Raw genomic sequence first — 24863 nt, 5'->3', positions numbered from 1 at the left:
GCGAGTCTGTAGCCGCCGGCCTTGGGGAGGCGCGAACAGACCCACTCGCCCCTGCTCTCCGGCCCCCGCCTCCCCCTGCAGCCAGCCGGACCTGCACCCGCTCCTCCTCCCCCCGCCCGGCCCCGCGCGCTCCTCCCCGGCCAGCCCCTCGGCGCGCGGCGCGCTGGAGGCGAACGCGGGCTGAGCCGAGCGCAGTGGCCGCCGACCACCGAGCGCCCCGCGCGGCTCCCTGCATGTGCGGCCCGCGGCGGCTCGCAGCCCCCGGCAGCAGCCTCGGCAGCTTCGGCCGCGCCTCGAGAGGCGGCTGCAGCGGCTCCAGCGGCGGCCGAGCGGCCGAGCCCGGGCTGGGAGACACGATGCGCCGCGTCCTCCGGCTGCTCCTCGGCTGCTTCCTCACCGAGCTGTGCGCCCGCGTGTGCCGGGCGCAGGAGCGAGCGGGGCACGGGCAGCTGGCGCAGCTGGGCGGCGTGGTGGTGCTGGCGGGGGGCAACCGCTCCGGGGCCGCCTCCGGAGAGGTTGGCGAGGGCGTGGGGGTCTCGGACGCGCCCCCGACCCGGGCGCCCACGCCGGACTTCTGCCGGGGCTACTTCGATGTCATGGGCCAGTGGGACCCGCCGTTCAACTGCAGCTCGGGCGACTTCATCTTCTGCTGCGGGACTTGTGGCTTCCGGTTCTGCTGCACGTTTAAGAAGCGACGACTGAACCAAAGCACCTGCACCAACTACGACACTCCGCTCTGGCTCAACACCGGCAAGCCCCCCGCGCGCAAGGACGACCCCCTACACGACCCCACCAAGGACAAGACCAACCTGATCGTTTACATCATCTGCGGGGTGGTGGCCGTCATGGTGCTGGTGGGCATCTTCACCAAGCTGGGACTGGAGAAGGCGCACCGGCCCCAAAGGGAGCACATGTCCAGGTGGGCTGCCTCCCCCCTTGCCCTCTCCTCTGGGCGCCGCACTCCCTACTCTCCCCTCTCCACCTTTCCGGAGGCAATGGCTCTCCCCCAACCCCGGCCTCTCGGCGGGGAATGTCACTCGGGGAGCCAACTTCGGTTAGGAGCGCGGAGAGGGGGCGCTGGGCTCAGCACAGGTGTGGATATACGCGTGTGTGTTGGGGTTTTCCCCCATCCTTGCCCTCTTGCGGCCCCCTCCCACCGGGATTGAAGAGGACTTGAGACACAGAGCCTGAGAGCCCGTGGCTCCGAAATCTTGGGTTTTGGGGAGGGGGTCCAGCCCTCGCATTCCAGATACTATCCTCTAGGTAAACAGGGGCCGCCAAGCCCGAAAGGGAAGGGGGGCGTGTGTGAGCCCGCGCGCGCGTGTGTGCGGGAGGGAGGGAGGGAGGCAAGGAGTGTGTGCCGCCTGCAACTCGTACGACTCGCGAAAATGTGGCGAGGGAGGTGGAGAGTGCGGGGAGGGCGAGAACAAAAGCTTTGCTTGGAGCGGCCGCCTCGCTTTCCCTGAGCTGCCAGGTCCCTGAAAATTGGGACCTCGCTCCCCCATCCCCTGCCTTAACCCCCTCGTCCCTCTCTTCTGTCGCCACCTCTCCCTGCCGAGGACAGCGACTTCAACTGCGCTCTGCGCCCCTCTCCCGGGCTGGCGTGGCCTCCAAGGGCCAGACCCCCCTCCCCGCGCGCCTTCACCTCCCAGACACCCTGATTCGTCAACTTTCCCTTTTGCCTTATTCATTATGCAAGTCCCAGCACGAGCAAGTCGCAGCAGATGGGAGAAGGCATCTGGGGATTAATAGAGCTATTGCCTTTTGCCTTTTTTTTTTTTTTTGAGTGTCTAAATCGATTCGCACAACCCAGTAACTTGGAGGCGGAGGGCGCAGCCGCTAGGATTCAGCCCCTCGCCAGGGAGAGGCCAAGGGTTAGCGTGAGGTCCGGGCGGGCGGGGTTGAAGTGCCACTGGCGGCCTGTGAACAACTGGATGACTGGGGCGCAGGTTTATTCTCTTTCCGAATTTGGGCAGCAGAGTTGCCATATGTCCCCACCCCCTACACACACACACGCGCACACACACACACACCCCGCACCTCCGGGTGCCTGTGCGCGCGCGTGTGTCTGCACGCGCTCCGTGTGCCTGCCTAAAAAAATCTCAACAAAGAGACCCACCAAAAATAGGCGAAGGAACATCACCATCTCACTAGTAATTATTTTCTATTTATACGCAGAGTATCCGATATATTTTTTTCCCCCAGACGGGAGCGATTGGGGGAAGAGGTGAGGAAGTTCATCTCTGTTTGGGTCAGCAAGAATGTGGGGATGGATGGTGAGGTCTGGAGGCACAGAAGTAAGCTCCCAGGGAATTCAAGAAAGCCTGACCTACTAAAAGAGTAAAGCGCGAGCCACGCCCACCTCCTGCAACCCCCAGGTGCCCCGTCGCCAACCCTGCGGGCCAGGCGGGCCGCCTGGTTTCGCTTCCAACCCTTGCAGTCCTCGCCAGGGGTCTGTGTTAAGGTGAGAGTGAGATACGGAAGCAGGACTGCAGCAGCGACTGTTGCCTTGGTAGGGAAGGATTCACTCAGGGAGAGGTAGGCTGCCTTGCAGATTCGGGTTAATTCCTCTGCTGAAATCTCCCTGGAGCCTTGGCTTTGCAAACCAGCGCTTCCGGGAATCTTCCTCGTTGTTTCGGGTAGGGTTGGGGGTGGAGAGGTGGGAGGAGGGATGAGGGTATGGGGTGCGGAGCTAACCTCTGGGCGTCTGTGGGAGAAGGTGATGCTAGCTTCAGGCCGGCAAGGACTCAACTTCCTGGTCCTGCCCCCTTGCAGCTCTGTTTATTCCAGCCCAGCAGGCTGCAGCCACCTTCTGCAGGTACCAGGAAAGGATTGCTTGGAGGTGAAATCTAGGGATACCCAGTCCTGGGGTAACAGAGCCTCAATGCAGGCTCTGCTTGCATACATTTTGGGAATTCCAGAATGGAATGGAAATGCTGAAGAGAAAGGATGGTTGATTTTTACTGGTTAACTCCTAAGATATGGTTTTCAACCTTGGCAAATATTTAGGATCACCTGGAATGCTTTTCTAAAAATCCTGTTGCCCAGGGCCCCACCCTAGACGGTTCACATCAGAATCTCTAGGGGTAGGACCTGAACATCCACACTTTCTTAAAGCTCTCCTCCAGGTTTTACAGTGTTCAGCCAATCACTGTCCAGGAAAAGGAAGTAACATTTGCTGAGTGCAGTTCTGAGTGCCAGGCACTATACTAGGGGTGTGTACGTGTGCATGTGCGTGTGTGTGTGTGTGTGTAAACCTCTCAGTTTGCACAGCTATGAGACTGATGCTATTTTTAAGCACCCCCCTTACATAGGTGCAAATCATGGCTGAGGTTGGGTAGCTTGCTCAAGGTCACATGGAAAAATTGTACAATCCCTAATCCCCTGGTTTCAGCTATGTCTGGGACACACAGTATTCTGTTTCAATGAGTGTCAGAATTTGAGAAGCTTCCTAAAATGCACATTCTTGAGTTTGATCCGGAGAGATTCTGCATCCACCAGTCTGGGCCTCAGAAATTTGCATTTAACCACCTCCCTGAATGGCTCATGTGAAGTGATCCACACTTGGAGAAATACTGGTCTTGATTTGGGAATATTTTACAGGGTTGAGGATGGATGAATTAAACCAGTGTGACTCTTATTTACATTCTGTTGCTGGTTTGCCCCGAGTGTGTAGCCTTTATGTGTATTTCTGTGGTGCTGGGGACTGTCCCGAGTATTCACCAAAGGCATCATGCGCTGCTCATGCAGTTAATCATTTCAAGTCCCAGACACAGCGGTGTGCTCCTTAGCTTTTGCCTGTATGTGCTATGGGATGTTTGGGTGGGTCCAGCACACCAAGCTTGGCATCAGAGAGCCGATGCAGTGGCTTCCAGGTAAAATTAACCTGCTGGCTGCAATCTGTTTATTTTGTCTCAGGCTGCTAAGGTCGCTGGAATGGGGAATTTGTTCTTAACCTCATCTAAAAGGACCTTCTCCTCAAAGACTTACAGCACGTGCTGCTCCCACGTCAAACACTAACTGTTCCTGGTGCCCAGTGTGCTTGAGTTTGGTGATGTCAATTTCCAGGCTCAGAGCCCTGGGCACATCACCCTCTTCTTTCTGGGCTGATTAGGACTGAAAAAGGGGAGAGACGGCAATTCCAGGAGGGTGTGCGGGCCTCGTCTGTGGTGTTGGGAAAACTGGACAGACGCTCATCGAGCCGCTGTAACAGCAGTCACCTTCAACCACTGTTTATTAGAAGAAGTGACCACAAATGGTGGTCAGCGATGGGTAACAAATGGTGCAGACACGTTTTTTGTTTGGTCTGCAAGGTCATTCTATTCACGTATTCTTATTTTTAAGTTTTCCTCAATTTTTAAAGTTGTGGAACATTTTAGACAGTTAGAAAACTTGAAAGAAGAATAAACGCAAACTCCAGTATATCCTTCATCTAGAGCTGGGCTTCTTACCCTCGGCACCCTCGACACAGGGGCTGGATAATCCTTTGCTGCGGGAGGCCATCCTGTGCGTTGCAGGATGTTTGGCAGTATCCCGGGACTCTACCTACGAGGTGCCAGTAGCACCCACCCCACACTCCAGTCGGGACAGTAAAATAGGTCCTCAGATGTTGCGCAAATTCAGAGGCAGAATCGCTCCGAGTTGAGAACTACTAATTTAGATTGAACAATTATTAGTGTTTTGTCATGTTGGCTTTATGGCTATCTCTCTTTCCATATATTCTTCTTTCTTTCCTTCCTTCTGTTTTTTTTTTCCCTTCCTCCCTCTCTCCACCCTCCTCTCCTTTTTTCTCTTTTTCACCTGAGGCATTTGAAAATGAGTTGCAGATGGGACATTTTATCTTACACACTTCAGTGTGGGGCTCCTAAGAACAAGGGCATTCTCACACATAACACAATTCCAGTATCACACCCAAGAAAAAACAAAAATCCCCTAAGATCATCAAATGTCCAGTCATATTACAGTTTTCCCAATCATACAGCAGAAATGTCTTTCAGAGCTTGGTTTTTCAAACCGGGATCCAGTCAAGGCTCACTGCGTTTGGCTGTGAAATCTCTTTAGTCTCTATTATGTACAGTGTTTTAAAACCAACTTAGAACCAATTGCCAACATTTAAAAACTGGGAGATTCCACACAGAAATCCAGATTTCGGGTTTGCCTTGAGAAAGCGATAGGTCGGGTAACACTGGACCTGCATTTTCAAACCGCGGCTGTTCGGTTACTGCTGAGCGGGACCGCTCCTCTCTGCTTCCTCTCAGTTACCACCCATTCCCCTCCCCCCATTCACTCAGTCCGGTCACCTGCAGTCCCCAGAGAGGACAATCAGCCTGATCTTAACAGAAATGGGCTCAAGTCAGACGGCTCCAGATTCAGTCCCAGCTCAGCCACGTTAACAGCTGTGATTTTTGGGAAAGTTACTTCACTCCTCTGAGTTTCAGGTTCTTGTCGATGAGGGTCCCTATGTCATAAGCTTGTGTGAGGATTCACTGAGACTGGACGTTAGAACGCTCTTAGCGCCATATGGTCCTACCGTATGGTCACTGCTCAGTGACTGTTACTCTTTGTCATTATCCTTATTATTGGAATTTTCTACCCCTTATCTACTGAAGGGGGGTGATGCTGTAGCCTGGAACGCTGTCCAGCCCCTGCTCTGCTACATCTCTTTAGCTATGTGACATTGGCCAATTCTCGTCACCTCTCTGGGCTTGCCTTTAGCAGGAGAGGTGGCAGGTTCTGAACAGGAGAGATGTTGGATCCAGGTATGACTACGTTAGACACATGACAAAGTTTTGGCCTGGGAGACATTGAAGAACACCTGCTCGTTTTGCTATTTTGCCATAAGCTTGTATGTAAATTCTCATTTAACTTCATGTCCCTCCCCAGTGAGGTCAGCCTTGTGACCATCTGCCTTTCACAGAGGCACAGATTGCTTTCTAAGAGGATGCACTGAGTGATGGCCCTGGTGAGCGGAGGAGCTGGACTTGAAGGCCGGACAGTCTGAAGCCGTAGGACGAGTCCTTGACCATTAGGCTGCACTGCCTTGGAGCACAAACACGGAGGACCTCAGTCTTCTCAGATTACAAAAGGTGCTCGATGCCCTGCAAATAACAGTGCATGCATCAGGGCCAGCCAGTTCGAGGCGCCAGAGCCACTGTCAGACAAGACTAGGAAGATTTTCTGCATCTGCCCCTGACCGGGCCAGCCCTCTTGGTGGAGGCATTGGTGAGAAATGACCTTGGGGGCAGGAATGAATGTTTGAAGCTTTTGACACTTGAAGCCATTAGGGAACATGTGCTGTTGTTTTGCCCACCTTCAAACAGAATCAGAAATCCGAGCGGCAAATTACAGAGTACCTTGCCCTGTGCATTTTTCAAACATGCTTCACAAAGAGCTAGAGTCACCTGCAAAGAAATGGCACCAAGTGATAAATGTCCCTCCTTCCCTTGCCTTTTCTCCCTTATTCCAACTTTCCTCCCCTCTCTCCTTCTTCCTACACATTTGTGATTATCCTGAGCCTTCCACCTGCTCTGCAGGCTGGAGAAGCCCAGGTATGCATATACCGATGGCCATGAGAAAGTCTCTATAAATTACTTATCTTTGCAGAATATGTTTGCTTCTCTTTGGGCACTGCATCCTTACATTTTAAAAATTAACTTTTATTGAAGTATAATTTGTACAATAAAATGCACACACATTATGTAGACTGATGAGCTTTGACAAATGTCTGCATCCGTCTGACCACTACTCCAGAAAGTTACCTCATGCCCATGACCCTTAGATTCTTGTAACATAACTGATGCTTCTGGTGCAAGAAGCGATTCTCAGGAATCTTACTCAAGTGTTTAAAAGCCCAGAACATAGTTTAGGCTTCGGAAGCCCTTTGAAGCAGGATGCTGGGACTCTGAGCTCTGTTCGGAAATGTTGGGGTCTTTTATGTGCTCACTGTAATTGGAAAGAAAACGGATGCGGCCTTTTCTTTCCTTTTTTTTAAACTTTTTTTATTGAGTTATAGTCATTTTACAATGTTGTGTCAAATTCCAGTGTAGAGCACAATTTTTCAGTTATACATGAATGTACATATATTCATTGTCACATTTTTTTTTCGCTGTGAGCTACCACAAGACCTTGTATATATTTCCCTGTGCGATACAGTATAACCTTGTTTATCTGTTCTGCATATGCCTGTCAGTATCTACAAATTTTGAACTCCCAGTCTGTCCCTTCCCAGCCCCCACCCCCTTGGCAACCACAAGTTTGTATTCTATGTCTATGAGCCTTTTCTTTTTGTTCCTTAAATGTGTCAGGCTCGTTGCTGCCTTGGAGTTGTTGTGTTGGCTTGCCTCAAATTCTCTGGCTGGGCCCTCCTCTATATGCAAGTCTCCACTCAATGTCACCTTCTCTGAGAAGATGTCCCTGACCACCCAGGCTTCCTTCCCAGTACCCCCCCACCCCCTCCAGGCCATCACTCAGTGTCATTTGCTTCATTTCACATTACAGTCTGAAATTAACTCACTAATTTACTGGTTTACTAGTTTATTATCTGTCTCCTTCCATTACCGTTCACAGTAAGGAGAGTGGGGATGCCAACCGTCTCTTTCCTGTTGTCACCTGAGTGCCCTGAACAGTACCTGTCACGTAGGAGTTCTGGTTTTTGGCATCCCGGTTTACATGACATCAGGTAGCTCCTCATCTGATCATTCCTTTGCTCATTCATATATTCACTCAGTAGGTATTTACTGAGGACCTACAGTGTGCCCAGCACTGTGCCGAGGGCCCTGAGGACACAGTGAATACGCAGGCACAGAGCTCACAATCAGATGGCGGGAGGCAGGTAACACACAGGTCAGCCTACGAATGAACTGACACTAAGTTGAACAGTGTGAAATTGCCAATATTCCAACATCTTTGACCTCACAAATGGCAATGTTTCAACATAATTTTTTGGAACTAGGTTAAGGGATATCAAGGAAAAGTGTAGTTTCTTCAATAAGGTGCCTGTATTAGTCAGGATTCTCCAGAGAAACAACTTATAGGAGAGATTTATTGTGTAGAATTGCCTAACCTGTCTAGCCTGCTAATGGAGGCTGGCAGATCCAAAATCTGCAGTCAATGTCCCAGTTTGAATCTGAAAGCCAGTAGGTTGCTGAAGAATCATGAAGAGCTGACGTCCCAGGGCAAAGGCCATCAGGCAGGAAAATTCTCTCATTCTTAGGGGAGGGTCAGCCTTTTGTTTTGCTTCTATTCAGGCCTCCAACTGATAGGATGAGGCCCACCCAAATGATGGAGGGCAATCTGCTTTCCTCAGTCTATCAATCTAAATGTTAATCTCATCGAAAAATCTCATGCCCTTTCAGATGCATCTAGAAGAGTGTTTGACCAAATCTTTGGGCAGCCTGTGGCACCCAGAAAATTTACCATCATAGTCCCTTTAGGATCTTGATCTTCAGATGTGGCCTGGGGACCAGCAGCATCTTCATCAGCTGGGGCTTTGAGGAGAATCTCCGGCCCTGCCTCAGCCGTCTTGAATCAGAATCTGCATTTTAACAAGACCCTGAGGTAATCTGAATGCACATTCAAGTTTGAGAAGCACCCAAAGTACGTGCCACAAATAAAGACCAGCTTGGGCATTTGTTTGGCTTATTGTACCTAGTCGGCTTTTCCACTGTCTAATTTACTGATTTTTCAAAACATGTCCCTATTTGGGACACAGTTTTTAGTATCCAACCCAATATATGCACGTTTGTTTTACTGGTAAGTGCATGCACATATCAGTGAACGATAATCAGGTGCCATTGTAAAGGCCAGAAAGTTTTTCTCAAAGCCTAATTTTATTCTTTACTGAAGTGTAGTTGATTTACAGTGTTAGTTTCAGGTGTACAGCAAAGCAATTCAGTTATACATATACATACCTACATGTATTTTCTTTTCAGATTCTTTAAAGCACAGGGGTTTTGAGCCCAAGCTGAAGGTGAAGTAAATATTTACAATTTGTTAATGGTGATGATTTCGTGCAGTGGTGAGCTCATATCGTAGAGCCTAATGTGTGGTGAGGATGAAACCCATCATTCATAATTAAGTCCATATTTTGAATATTCTTCACAAGAGTTTTGATTATCTTTGGCTGACTTCATTTTGATCTGAATAGACCATCACTGGTTTAACTTTGTGAGAAGCTGTCAAAGAGAAAGGGGAGAGTCAAGTCTGTCTTTTCCCTGTGCTTGCTTCATCAGTTTTACCTCCAGGCTGTGGTTTTGTTATAAGGGGTGGTTTATTTTTAAGCTACATGTCCGTGTAGTGATGGTTAGTTTAATAAAACTAGATAATTTACCTGCATGTCCCCTTTAGGGGTGCACATAGCTACAACACCACAGATACACCCTAATGATGGTGCCGCTGCCAGTCACCCTCCTTGGTCCAGGGTTCTCAGTTTTACCAGCTGACGTGGGTGTTCCGAGTGAAGCCACCAATATCAATTCACATATTAAATCAATTTCTCATTTTTAATGACTAAAGGCCATATATAGAAGTTCTCGTATTTCCTTCCCTATGCCAGATGATTTTAGGCAGTCCCTGAGTGAGTGACCCACACCTTGAAGACTCCTTGTCCAGGATGTGGAGGTCTCTAGGAATCTCCGTCTCCACCACATGCTCTGGGAAGGGCTGCCTTGGGAAAAAGTATCCGTGGCTTTTGTGTAAATTTCATGAATTTTCACACTCAGAGGAAGCCCAGGGAATCTGCCAATGGCAAGTTCATGGATAGCCATCCTGATTACTTACTTCCCTATCCTCTTGAATATCTGAATATTTTGAAATTTGGAGAAGACTCCTTAGAGAATCTGATGAAAGCCATGGCTTCTTGTTTGGGAAAAGTGCACTAACAAAATTACCATTCAATTCCAGAGGGGTTCAGAGGTCCCTTGGAACTCATATAAAGAACCTGTTTAGAAGTGAAAAAAGGAAGTGAAAGTGAAAAGAAGAACATATATTCTTTTTCAGGTTCTCTTCCATTATAGGTTGTTACAAAATATTGAATGTAGTTCCCTGCGCTGTACAGTAAATCATTGTTGTTTATCTATTTTATAGATAGTAGTGTGTATCTGTTAATACCATGCTTCTAATTTATCTCTCCCCGCCTTTTTCCTTTGGTAACCCGTAAGTTTATTTTCTACATCTGTCAGTCTGTTTCTGTTTTGTAAATAAGTTGATTTGTATTATTTTTTTAGATTCCACATATAAGTGATGTCATATGACATTTGTCTTTGTCAGACTTTACTTAGTATGATAATCTCTAGGTCCATCCATGTTGCTGCAAATGGCAATGTTTCACTTTTTTATGGCTGAGGAATATACTGTTGCGTGTACACACACACACACACACACACACACTCATACAACATCTTCTTTATCCATTCTTGTTGATGACACTTACTTTTATCCTCTCCCCTAGAATATAAGCTCCATGAAGACAATGACCTTGTCCAGCTTGCACACTGCTACATCCTTGAATAGTGCCTGGCACATAGTAAGCAGTAAATATTTGTTAAGTGAATGAATGAATGAGTGAAGGGAGCTGTGATTCTCTTAGCAACTCAGTCTTTCCTCTGATTCATGGGGGCTCTTGCTGTGTTGACCTGTGTCTCACATCTGACACTTCTTACTGGCTGTGGTTCTTGGCCCATCGCCCCAGTGTCCCATGAGCAGCCATCCCCCCAAGCTTGGGGCCTCTCTTACCCTAATACAGACTCACAGGGACAGCCTGTGAAAACACAGATGTCTGGGCCCCACCCCTGGAGTTCCTGAGTCAGTAGGTCTGGGTGGATCTGAAAGGTTTGCATTTTCACAAGTTCCCAGATGATGCTGTTGCTGCTGGTTGGCCGACAGCTTTGAGAATCACTGCTGCAGAGGAGTATAAATCTCAGCAGACAGCCTGGGCCCACAGAGTTCACAGGTGGGATGTGTGGGCCTTGCCTCCCTTGATGTGGACTCAGAGGGTTCCAGTCAGTTGAAAACATCCAGATAAACCCTAAAACATGGCACTATTAACTTGTGGCTACGTACCCTGGAGAGACTCTCCCTGGTCCCGGAAGGGGCTTGTATGAGGATGTTGACTCTTGTGCTGTTTACAGAGGCAGGGAGCTGGCGACCATCTAGGTGTCCAGACTCAGGGAAACATATGAACAAGCAGGACTGATGTTCTGCTGGTTCCATTCTGATTGGTTATCCAGTTGTGGCACCCATTCTGATTGGTTAGTCCCTCCACCATCCTAGTTGCTGTATACTGAGACAGTCATCTCTGTTGGTAAGTGAAATGACGGGGGTTGCCTGTGTTGGAATACTAGCAAGCACTTGTGAGTGAGTAAAAGACACATACATATCCAATAATATCTGCAGGAGCACACAGCTGGCCCTTCAACAACACTGTTGTGAATTGTGTGGGTCCACTTATACAGGTTATTTTTCTCCCCAATAGTAAATACTGCAGTACCGCATGATCTGTGGTTGGTTGAATCCACAGATGCAGAACCAGGGATGTGGAGGAACCGAGTGTGAGGAAGAACTGAGTGTAAGGAGGGCTGACTGTAAGTTACAGGTGGATTTTTGACTGTACCCCTAACCCCTGCATCATTCAAGGGCTGATTGTATGTCTTTTGAGGATATTTATCTATCTAAATAAATGCATGGAAGATAGATAAAGAGAAGAAAACACGTTAGTGTGGTCTGATCGTAGGTGCATTTCTGTGTGACAGTTATCTCTGCTCTGTTCTGTGTGCAAACACTGAATGTCCTTCCTAAGTTGATATTTAATGGTGAAGGTCACTGTTATGGGTTGAACTGTGTACCCCCCCGCCCCTCAAAAGATATGTTGAAGTCCTCACCCGCCCTCGTCCTCAGAATATGACCTGATTTGGAAATAAGATGGTTCCAGGCATAGTTAGTTAAAGATGAGGTCATACTGGAGAAGGATGGGGCCCTAATCCAGTATGTCTGGTGTGTGCCTTTATAAGAAGACGTCTCTGTAAAGACAGAGACACAGGGAGAACGCTCTGTGAAGACGGAGGCAGAGCCCTGAGCCATGCAGCTGCAAAGCAGTGCATACCAGCGTACTCCAGCAAGCCACCAAAGTGGGGAAGAGGCAAGGAAGGCTTCCCCTAGAGTTTCAGAGGCAGCATGGCCCTGCTAACATCTTGATTTTGGACTTCTAGCCTCCAGACCTGTGAGACAACACATTTCTGTTGTTTTAAGCCACCTAGTTTGTGGTACTTCGTAACAGCAACCCTGGGAAGCTGACACAGTCACTTAACACTGCCCCCCCCCTTTCTCCTTACTTGTAAAAATAATAGGAATAGGAATATTGACCCTTAGGTGAGCGTCAAGGGGATTAAATACGATGCTAAATGGAAAGGGCTCAAAATGCAGCTGGTGGCCCAGGTTCTAGGCCTCCCCTCCCCCTACTACTGATTAAAGGGGCACCAGCATGGGGTGTGACAGATCCTCCAGAGCTACAGGAAACCCAGTGCACACAGTGTGCAGGGCTGTGACTACAAACTCTGGATCAAATCCCTGTGCTACATCTTATTTGCTGTATGACCTTGAGCAGGTTAATTCACCTCTCTGAGCCTGTGTTTACTCATCTGCAAAGAAGGAGTAATAATCCTCATAAGGCGTTTGTATGCTGCTTAGTTGAATTAAGGCATGTAATGTGACTACTGTAGTGCCTGACTTATGGTAAGTACCCCATAAATATTAGTTATGGTTATGAATCGTGGGTCATTGCTGTACGTAGTGGTATCTAGAGTTAGTTATAGGAGGGGACTAAACTTGCGGGTATAGACGCATTACATGTATTCATTATTTAATCCTTTTAACAGCTATAAAGCAGGTAACACTGCTATGACACAGCTATTGTGAGAGGCATGTGAACAGTTCTTCATGAAGCCCTTACGTAATCTCTAATGGCAGTGATCCTACTGACTGACTTCTGTCTTTTTCTGCCCTTTGCCTCTAAGAAGAATGGCAGTTCCAAGGGGACTGGTCTTTTGTTCATAAGCCCCGTGCCCAGAGCACAGTGGTGCCAGTCATTGTTTTGAATGAACAGATTTAAATTCTCTCTTCTTCCAGGGCCCTTGCAGATGTCATGAGGCCACAGGGCCACTGCAACACCGACCACATGGAGAGAGACCTCAACATCGTGGTCCACGTCCAGCATTATGAGAACATGGACACCAGAACCCCCATAAATAATCTTCGTAAGTACAGCTGTGTGATCCATTTCCAGTCCCGCGTAGTGACCCCTGCAGTGGTCACACCTCCAGGTTTCACAGTGTGTGTCTGGGCTCCTCAGGAGCTTCTCTTTTTTCTCTCTCCTGGATCAAACTGTGTATGGCATCATCATAGATCACTTGGTTTGTTTCTCTGGTAAAGAGTGATCCACTTGGTTGGTTTCTCATGGTTGATTCTTCTATTAACTAATAGACCACTTGGGTGGTTCATCTTGGTTGATCTGTTAACAAATGGCCCTCTTGGTTGCCTCATCATGGTTTGGTACTTAGTTAACTAATGGATTACTTGGTTGATTCATCTTAGGTAGTTAATCTGTTAGCCAATAACTTATTTTGTTGGTTCATCTTGATTGGGTTGTCTGTTAACCAATAGTTCATTTGCTTATCTAGCTGCCTTCTGAGGTAGACCAGTTGTGACTTTTGGTTGCATGCTGCTTTCAGATGCTGATTCAGAAGAATTAGATTTATTTTTCATAAAACTAGAGTCTGATAAACATAATCCACAGACTGTGTGTGTGTGTGCTTTTGTGTGTGATGTGTTGAGTTGTGGTTCTGTTGATTTGGGGTATGTATGTGTGATTCAATAGTACAAATTCTGTTCCCTTGTTCTGCCAGAAAAAAAAATAAAGCTGCATTTACTATGGTGTTTCAATAGGTGTTCTTTAGCTGAGTGGTCCTACTTGGGAATCTTAATATGGTTTCAAAGATTTTCTTTCCTTTCAAAGATCTGTATGTACAACATACATTATGGAGCTCATGGCCTGACTCCTGGGAGTGGGGGAAATATAGGGACACTTCGTTTTTGACAATAGTGTACTACTATGGTTATTCCTAGCAATTATGTTCTCAAGTAACCCTCACATTAAAGTAATGTGGAGGGCCTGGTTTAAAATAACAAAAGCCAGATGATTTAAAGGATGCATTTAGTTGTGACTGGAGGGTCTTAAACAGAGAGGCAGTTCTGGCATTGCACATTTTGTAGTCTGAGTTGCCTTTGCTATAACTCCACCAGGAGTTGCACTGGTGTTTTATTTGCTGAATTATAGTTTTGGACTGTTTGGTTGCAGATTTTCATGCTGAATAGGTAGAGGAATAAGCCTGTGGAATTTGACAGAAGTGATGGGAATTCTCAGATTCTGCATGGTGATGATCATTTATGGCCTTGGAAATGTTGCAGTGTGTTTGCAAAGTCAGTGTTTACACAATTCGAAAATGGGCTTCTAAGTAGAATGTCTTAGGTTTAATTATATTAAATAATTTGACACTGTTTCTGAACTGGATCATAAAAATGATATGAGAAATAACCACATTTTAGAGCAAAATATACCAGCAACTGGAAATTTTATGGCCAAACCTCACAGCCCTGAAAGATATGGTAAGTTGTGCCCTCTTGATATGACACTTGCTGCATCCACTTCTGGCCTTGTTGGAAATGAGCACGTTCTCTAACAGAGTGAACTGGGAAATGAGTTGAATCTAGCTTATGACATAACCCTATACGTTGGGGTCCCAAACATCGTAACTAAGCGAACGTGACCATGGAGTAGAGAAAGTGAAAACGGTGTTGAGTCCCTGGCTGTAAAACGCGGCTGTTCAAAGTTTCTCTTTTGAAGTTTCAATCTTCAGAATGATTTCGAATCAGCACTCAAATGGAATAACAAACTCATCGAAGTCACCCAAGTTTCACCATTCCACCAGGCGAAGGGTTGGGAGACGTGAATGAACCTTGCTTTAGTAAGGGATTTCTGTTTAAAGTCCTACTGAAAATAAATTACTGTTCAGAGATGGGTGTCTAGACACTGATCAGTGCAGTCGTCTCTTGTGACAGGCTCCCTTGGTTTATTTATGAGTCTTGCTTTTTCGGTCTATATTTGTGTTTCAGTAATCAATGATCTTTTATACCAAGAAAAAAAATGTGTTGTCTTGTAATATTCTACTGGGTGGAATTACACCAGAGCATTCCTGGTAAACTACAGGAGAGAATTCCAGGTGTCATGTCACATTGCATTCTCATAAGAATTACCACAGATGTTAATTTCGTATAATCCTGCTCCTTTGGTCCGATTCTTATTTCCTAGCATTTTTGGGAATATCTGAAAAATAAGAAGCATATAGCTTTTCCACAGATTTACTTTAATATGTTTGATTTATATAACAAATTAACTCTATAGTTGATAGTGATAATGTTTCCTTGTAATGACTTGTGTGTCCTCTAATGAGTTACAGGAGCTATTTATATACTGTAGACACATGGGAAAAATTTGCATGTTCAGAAGAAAGAATGATTTGGGGAGTTCATCGAGAACATAGGACTAGATGACTGAGATTTATCAGTTATTAAGGGTTCAGGAAGCCAAGCAGCCACCAGACCCCACCCTGACCAATGAAGAACTAGGAGAGAAGGAATCCAGTCTGATAAATAGAAAGGAAGACCAGTTCTTGGTGCCAGAATTGGAATACACCCATTGAATATAAAACCTTTTCCTGGACATTAGGGGAGCTCAAAGACTTAGCAATACAAAAAAGTGGAAAGAAAGATGCATCTGTTTGTGATATAACCAGAAGCAGTCCATCACACCGTTTTTATGACGTTCTTCACTAAACATTCGAGTTGACTGGAAATTCAATTGTCCCAACTTAAATGCTGTTTTCATCTCTGTTCAATGACCCACCTGACATTGCTTTAAGAGAATAATCATCCCCATCTATTTCTCTCTCCTCCTCTCGATATTAATGCCAGATCATTTTCTGATCTTTCCCTTATGATTTGTTCAAATGCTAAGAGAATCAAAAGTCAGTGTAGAAGTCTGGATATGTGGAAGGAGAAGGACTCGGGTGAAGAGAAACAGAGAGGAGAAAAGCTTCAATATGGGGAAATTTTTTTTTTTTTGCCAGCCTTTCTTTATCAGTCTCCTATGGTGGGTTTTTCCTGTGATATGCACACCTTGCCTTTTTATCTGAAGCTGGATTTTTTTCTTCGGTGGATGCTGTTCATGGTCTTTCCAGGCATTCAGGGATATTGCCTAAAAATATTTAGTCTGATGATCAAAAGGGCTTCGACCCCTTTGATTAACAGGATGTGGATTCAGATGACATAGTGATTTTCTGCAAACGCTCCTCGGCTTCTGTATAATTAAAATTTGCTTTTGAAGGCGCATTTTGTCTTCCAGTGCTGTGAACATACTCTGTCTCCCCGACCCCAGCCTCCCTGCCTGCCAATGACACCCCCACCCCTTTTGAGAGTCAGGCTCCCCTTAGTGTTAAGAATGGGAGATGTGAGCAAATGGCTGTGAGAACAAGATACAAACTGGATCAACATTTCTCAACTTGCTTGTACTAAAAGCACATTCTTTTTGGAAATTAAATTTTAATTTGGAAATAATTTTGTATTTATAAAAAGGTTGCAAAGATAATACACAGAGTTCTGTAGACTCCTCACCCATTTTCCCCTAACGTTAACATCTTGCATTACTCTGGTACACCTGTCAAAATAAAGAAATCAACATTAATACATTATTTTACATTATAGAGATTGTTGGGATTTCACTAGTTTCTTCACTGACATCCCTTTTCTGTTCCAGGATCTAATCCAGGATAGGACATTATAGTTAATACAGCCAACTTGATAGTAGAATTTTGGTTGTGCAGTATTGTTTAATGATGTGGTAAAGGCTGGAAACAACACTAAATAAGTCAGTGGCAATTTCAAAGCCTTTATTGCCGGCATATAAAAAGTGTCTCCCAGTGTCTATGAAAACATCCACATTAAATTAGTCACCTGATCAGCGCTGTCCTTTCTGCACTCTCACCTGTAATCATGGGACAAAGTATCCTCACGCTCCGTGGAAACACACGACCTTGCTTTGGAATTGGGTTGATGTCACACTATTTCATGACATAACCTGAGCAAGTGAGAACTCATCCCCAAATTGAGGAGAAATGCTGACTTTGATGTTTCAGGACACAGAATCCATCAGAAAGACCAGGTTCCTACTCCAGCCTCACTCTACTCCTTCCTTCCCCAGGACCATTCCTAAGTGGATTTACAAGGAATCAGATGAAGAGCAAATCCATGGTTTAGTTTCTGAAGAGGTTGTACAGCTCATATCTAGGGCCCAGTGGATTTCCATTCATTTGTCCGTATTTACCAAGGCACCTGGGATGTCCCATACTCGGCTTTTGGAGATACTGGAAGGAATATTCCCGGTTAGTTTTTAAAAATTGGGAGTAATTTCGTAAACAGGGCAGGTAAAAAGGTAAATATGTATGTGGGATCTAAAAAAAAAAAAGGCACAAATGAACTTACTTACAAAACTGAAAAACACTCACAGACATAGAAAATAAACATGGTTACCAAAGGGGAAAGAAAGGGGAGGGATAAATTAGGAGTTTGAGATTAGCTGGCACAAGCTACTATACATAAAACAGATAAACAACATGGTCCTACTTTATAAGACAGGGAACTATATTTAATACCTTGTAATAGTCTACAATGAAAAAGAATATGAAAAGGAGTGTATACATATATATATATATATATGTGTATAACTGAATCACTGTGCTGTACACCAGAAATTAGCACAGCATTGTAAACCAGCTATTCTTCAATAAAAAAGGTAAATATAGATGTGAGAGAAATATATAAGATAGTGTAACAGTAACAGTAACCTGAACAGACATTCTAAACCCCTAACACATTGAATCCTAGGTTGTTACTGTTATTTTCCACCACCATAAGGATGGATAAACTAAAGTCAGAAAGCTTAAGTGGCTTGTCTGAAATTCGTAAAGGTACTCAGTGATGAGGCTGGGATTTAAATGGGACCAGTCAGATCCCAAGGTCTGTGTTTTTAACCGCTATACTACATTATCTCTTCTCCTGGTACAGGTGTTTGCCAAGTGGGGAAGAAAGGATATGTTACGTGAACCAAAGCTCAATTGGCACCCCAGGAAAGAGCTGGTTCCAAAATACAATCCAATGTAGTGTCTTGTGATCTGCCCTCCCTCAGGAGGGATAATAACTAATATTTGTTGAGCTCTTGCTATGTGCCAGGCATTGTGCTAAATGCTTTGAATATATTAGCTCATTCCATGTACAAAATAACCGTCAAACAGCCTAACTCAGTCCTGCCTCAGGGCCTTTGCACATGCTCTGGTTTCTGCTGCTCCCAGGCCTCTTCTATCTCACATCTTACCCCTATTGCCTTCTCATTAGAGAGGGCTTCCTTGTTCACCTCTGGCCTTCACTGTTCCCCATTTCCCCATGATTCTCTTCATAACTTTTTTGTCTCTGAAGTTGTCTTACTCTTATGTTATTTATGCCTCTTTCACTACAATGTAAACTCCATGAGAGCAAATGCTTTCTGTTGTCACAGCTGTGCTCCCCACGGCAGGAACTGGCCTGGCTCATGGCAGCAGCTCCATAAATCTTTGTCCAATAAATGACAAAGCCTATGGAAAGAGGTGTCATTATTCCTGCTTTATGAAGGAGAAAACTGCAATTCATGGAAATAAAAGAACTCATCTAACATGATGAGTGAGATGTACTTTTAACCCCCCCCCCCAAAAACGTAAAATAGTGGGGGATGGTAGATGAAATAAAATGGGAAAAATACTGTGATTGTTGCAGGGTGACCAGATACATGGGGCTTCCTTATTCTATTCTCTCCATCGTTGTGTGTATTTGAAAATCCCCATAATGCAATTAAAGAGCTTGCCCGTGCTATTATAGTTAATAAACGGGAGCCAGGATTCAAAGCCAGATCTGTCTGACTCTGTAGCCTGAACTTCATTGGATTCACATGGGTTATCTTCTGGTGACGATCCCGGCTCAGGAAGGGTGGGAATCAGCACTGCTCAGGGACTTTGGGAGGTGGAGACCAGCCGTGTCGTTTCTGTCCTTAATGTACTCAATCACTGTGCCTTTATTTTTATTTTTTATTATTTTTAATTGAAGTATAGTCGATTTATGGTGTTGTGTTAGTTTCTGGTGCATGGCACAGAATCACTGTGTTTTTTAAGTTCACATTATCCAGGGAGAGAGAAACTGTGATTGGTTTCTAACTAACCAATAGCCTGGCTTCCGGATCAGCTGTCCAACCCCAGGTCAATCAGCTGGGTGAGCTGGGGAGTATCTCAGGACTGCTTTTCAGGACTGTAGTGGGGCCAGTTCTCCAAGAAGGCTGAGCTTGAGAAGCAGGCTGGAGATTGCTGTTTTATTAAGCTTACCTGGGGCGGATGGCAGGGATTACATTTGCTTTACTCTCCTCTGTACCTCTAGTGCCTAGAAATTACACAGTGCTCAATGGATGTTTGTGGAATGAATGAATGCATGCATGTATGAATAAATCCCTAGCACAGACTCACTAAGAAGTCCAGGGGAACCCACTAGCAGGACCCTTGGGATTTTAAATTTTGAAGGAACTTGGCTAATTCCAACTCTGATACTAGGCTTAAACTATCTTCTAAGAAGTGACAGCTACCAATACTCTCATTCCTGAAACCCAAACATTCTTTTCCATAGTTGGACAGGTTAGTTGTTCCATTTGAAGATCTATGACTGTAATGGTTTTGGGTCAGTAAATTATCGAGTCAATAAGAGTTGGTGGTCGATCTATATTGGATCAGCCAGAACCATTTTTAGGTTCAGTGCTGTTGCCTGAGTTGACTTTGTGTGGTTTTAGATCAAGAACTCTGGTTTTCTCTTGTCATATTCAGTGTTGTAGATGAGATCCTGACATGAGATAATGAGATCCTGGCATGAGATGATGCCCATTAAATGTGTCGAATGAGCCTCTGAGATAGTGCAGTGAGGGCGTGGGGGATACAGGCTTGGGAGGTAGACATGGCTGGAATGGGTGTCTGCTCTGTCACCTGTTAGCTGTGTAATCTTGGAACAATTAACTTAATTCTCTAAACTACAGATTTCCACCCTATGAAAAGAATAAATTAACATCTACCTTACAAGATTGATGTGGCTGTTACAGGGGTTCACATATATAAAGAACCTAGCATAATGCCTGGTAACATACATGTTGGTTGTTACCATTATTATTTGTGGAATGAGTGCACATTCCTGCTAAGATGGCCTTTCACTAGGGGACAGGGAAACACATCAGCATGGATTCATTGCACAGTTGTTCTCGCAGTGAAAATGTTTTCACTTCGTGTGCCAGCTGATAACCCCATTTGTGTGTGTGTGCAAGTGTGTATTTGTTACTACTAATGTTTTTGATGCAAATGAGAACTGAAGAAACTGTCAATTCCTTCCCAAGGAAATAGCTCAGATGGAGCAGCTGTCCCATTCTTAGCCATTTGTTCCTGTCTTATGTTTTTCTTCTATTCCCATTAAAACACATGAGCTTTTGTTCTGTTAGGAGTGTCGACTTTAATATTTTATTTGCACTGGCAGACCGGGCCAGTAGGAATCTGTCTGGCCCCAAATATGTCTTGTATTTCCACCTAGAAAATGAGATTTTGTATGTGCATACGCGCACACACACGTGCACAAGCAACAGAGCCCTTAAAAGGAAAAAAAAATCACCACTTTGTGTAAGTCATCTCCTTTTCAAAAATTGCTACTAAGGCTGGCCACGTGGCGTTGCCTAATTGGATCTCATTGCCTTTCCAAAGTGCTTCCAACCAGCTGTAGGGCTATTTGTAAAGAAAGTCTAAGTGCTTATCACAGTGTCTGGTTTAGCTTAAAAGATGCCAAGTTCTGCTCCTTCCATACTAGGAAAAGCCTATCCTTGGACACGGTTCCTTAGGAATAGCATTTCTATTTATATATCGGGATTAAAAGATGCAGCATGCCTACTATGTGATTGACACTTGTGGATTAAAAAAAAGAGGCACGAGTAAAACAGAACTGTGTGCCCCTCCCACATGCATGCATCTTCCTTCTCACAACAAGTCTATGAAGTAATTAAAATAATTTATGCACCCACATATTATAGATGAGGAAACTGTTGCACAGAGAGTTTATGTAGCCGGACCAAGGCCACCGAGATATTTGGTAAGGAGTTCAGACCCTAGGCAAGGGTCCAGGCATGAACTCTATTCATGTCTTTCCCAAGGACTCACCCTGGGTGATGTACCAGATTATGTCTCTTCTTTTCCTTCTCTCCCTTATTTATTGATTCTCACTAAGAATCACTGTATTAGACAATGCTCACCTTTGAAAATGGACCAACTAGATAAAGCCACTATTTCTGTCCTGGAGGACTCAAATATTAGCCAACTGTGTGCTTTCTTGTCATTAATATTTCTGTTTCATCAACCAACACTGAGCTGATATTTATTAAAATTCTGCTATGTGTCAGGCAATGTGCTAGGAGGATTGGAGCTACAAGAATGAAGGAGACAAAAATAGGAAATATCCTCTTGGAGCTTATGATACAGTCAGGGAGATGGAAGGATAAACAGGTAATTGCAAATCAGCATGTAGGAGTAAGTATGGAAATGCTAGGGGGGGAATGTAGGGAGCCTCCTCAAAACACCTGGGGCTGATGGGGAGGAAGGAGAGATGAGGATAGATTTTCTTGAGAAGTAGGTTTTTTTGTTCAGAGAGAGATATGCTCCCCAACAACTTTCCAAGAATTCGAGTGAAAGAAAACAGAACATGTTTATGTACTGACATCACTTGCCTTTGATTGAGGAGAGAATTATCAGTCCTAGAATATAGATCTCTCTTGCAGGTCTGATTAATTTCACGCAAATTATATAAAAGGAGAAGAGGATTTTGTTCGGTTAGGGTCACACTGCTTTTGGTAGGAAAATGAAAATGCCATGCTTGACATGGGGAGATCAAAACCTCAGGACCAGCTTTCAGGAGTTGAATGCAGATTCTTTTCAGAACACTTTCAGTTCAAGTCAGTTTGCTGTTCTGAGATTAGTATTAAGTATTTCCTTCTTTCAAAAAATAACAGCCAATACAAAACCAGGCAACACAGTTTAATACCATAATATATGTTAAAATAATTGCTAATAAGGTTTTAGGAAACTGTCTAAAAAATCCCAGTAAGAATTCTCAGTAAAGTTAATTACAAGTTGAAAACGAAATCCCATCTCATTAGTCTGAGAATGCAGTTAATAAAACTAAGTGTAATCATAACCTGAATATTTCATTAAATGGAGACTTAAACTCATTAATTTAGATATCAGGCCTGGAGTTGTGTGCTTGCACGAAGACCGCCATCCTCCAAGCTGAGCCTGGATTTTGCATATTTAAATCCAGCCCTTTGTTCAGGGAGACGAGCTTCTTCTCCGAGACCTGTCCACGGTGCTGAAACACGCCCTGGATGTAGTTTTCAGTTCAAACCAAGAAAAGCGGATCTTACAGAATTTCGGAGCTGGAGGGAACTTCAGGAATCATCAACTTTTGGTTTCAAAGATGACTGAAAATTTAGAAGAAGAAGAACTGGGGGACCAACATAGTATGCTAACTTTCAATTTTGCCAGGAAAGGAAATTATGTAAAAAGTAACTACTAAATACTGTCATCATCATTTCATAAATGATATGGGCATTTTAACACCAAACATTTAGGTAAGAAATAGATATCAAGATAAAATACAGTTCCTAAATCAAATGAAATTAGGTTCATGAAAAACTCATTCTGCCATCCTTGTATTTTCTTGGTTTTTTTGGGGGGGGGGTCTATTCCGTTGAAAATGAGAACATGGATTTACATTATTAGGAATTACTGATCATTCCTTGAATGGTTTGCTCATTGGATGAGTTTGGTACTTCTATGTATTAGGTTCTGGGGCTTGGTGCTAGGGCTACAGAGATTGGCATTGTGTGTCTGTATGTGTGTGTGCCTGTATATGTATGTAGGTATATGTATGTGTGTGTGTGTGTGTTTGTGTGTGTGTGTGTGTATAAATTCATGGAGCTTATAGTCAGTCCACTTTCTGCATTTAACAAATAAGGAAACTGAGGTCCAGGGAACTGTATGGGTTATCTTAAAGTTACACAACCATGAAACTTGTCAGGTTAACATTATTTTAAAAATATTATTGAATATGTAGGACACAATTACTGACCACAAATACATGTTCACTTGGTGGTCCTCTGAAGTGGACTTAAGGATGTGAAAGGGAGGGGTAGGTTTCATAGCTGTTAGTGCAGTGCCCCTTTAGTTTGATGCTTCACCTGTTATTCAAAGGTAGCCCTTTGAAATATTTAAATATTCTCGACATTTTAACAAAATGTTGAATTGCCTAAAGCCCATGAATTGGAAATTGTGCAAGGACAGCGTGTAATTTTTGATTTCCTCTATTGACTGGCAACAAGACATGGAGAAAACACCTTACTCTTCAGAGGCGTTGCTTAAAAATTTTAGTGCACATATTCAAAGTCAAGGAAGGTCATCGATCAGATAATTCTTTGATAATAGCTGACAAGGAGATTGTATAAGCATGTTTTTTTTTTAAAGAGAGAACTTGCATGTTTAATATGTTAAAAATTACGTTAGTGAGGACAAGAATGTACACTGAAGACATGAGAGGCTATTGTCTTTGTCTAAAGAAAATACAAATTGAGGTAGTCTCCTCAAATCAAAAGACTAGAAAAATGATTCAAGTTAAACCCTGGTCTTTCTTCTTTTTTTTTTCATTGAAGTATAATTGACCCACAACACCATGTTAATTCCAGGTACACAACGTAGTGATTTGACACTTCCATACATTGCAAAATGATCACCACTGTGTAAGCATGATCTTAAAACCTGTTTCTTTTGAACATTTTTGTTCTGCTAATCAGCTTAGAGGTGCCTAGGTTCAGATCCTGGTATGGTACTTCAGAACCTGTATTTATTATTATTTTCTTTACAGGAATATTATATATAATTATGAAAATCTTCACATAATGTGGTACTGAAAACCTTGCTTTTGCCATTAATCATGGCCTCTTTATAGATACAATATAGTCTCCAGTCATATAATTATTAATTCTATGTAAACTAGAGTATTTCATTTTATTTCAGCATAAATTCTGTTGTTGAACTATTGGAGAGAAAAATCACTCACTGCTAGGATTGCTAGGTGGATAGGATGCACATATGGAGCTGCTTGAAGCCATCGTAACATCACAAAGGGTGAACCTTCCATGAAATAAAGCCAAGTGAAGAGAAGGGCAGAATGGAGATGGGAAGAGAGTGGCTTTAGTTCCGATATTGTTTGACTTTCTCGATCCAGCCATACCTGAAGCCAGAGGCTTTTCAATGATGTAAGAGAATGATTATTCTTTCAAATTTAATCAGTTTGAGTTGGATTTCTGTCACATGCAATGCAATGAATGCTGACTTCTGTAAGCAAAAGCTACCACTTGCAAATTATCCACAGTTTTCAATGCATATGTTATCTAACCCAGTTCTTAGAAAGATCACCCTAGTCTCTTAGCCAGGAATACCCAAATCTCCCCAGAAACGTGCTAACTCTGTTGTGATTTTATCCTACCAGACTGTGAGCTCTTTGAGGTCTCAGACTGAGTCCTTTTCTTTGTATCTCTATTCCCAGCATTAGACCTGAACACACAGTAGGCAGTTAGTAAATACTTGGTGAACAGACTAATAAAGCCCTGC

The 24863-nt window shown here is 44.3% G+C and overlaps 1 protein-coding gene across 2 annotated transcripts in view; it reads left to right on the top strand.

Moving 5' to 3' along the window:
* Positions 1-24863, top strand: part of SHISA9 (shisa family member 9) — a 265643-nt gene continuing 240780 nt past the window's right edge. For both annotated transcript variants that reach the window (XM_072942169.1, XM_072942170.1), the window contains exons 1-2: positions 1-919; positions 13120-13247. In XM_072942169.1, coding sequence (XP_072798270.1) covers positions 234-919; positions 13120-13247 — 814 coding nt within the window. In that variant the 5' untranslated portion in view covers positions 1-233. The remainder of the gene's footprint in view (positions 920-13119; positions 13248-24863) is intronic.

The sequence above is a fragment of the Vicugna pacos genome, chromosome 18, assembly GCF_048564905.1.
Source record: "Vicugna pacos chromosome 18, VicPac4, whole genome shotgun sequence".
Lineage (NCBI taxonomy): Eukaryota > Metazoa > Chordata > Mammalia > Artiodactyla > Camelidae > Vicugna > Vicugna pacos.
The sequence above is the reverse complement of the archived record's forward strand: the minus strand, read 5'-3'. Positions and strand labels throughout refer to the sequence as shown.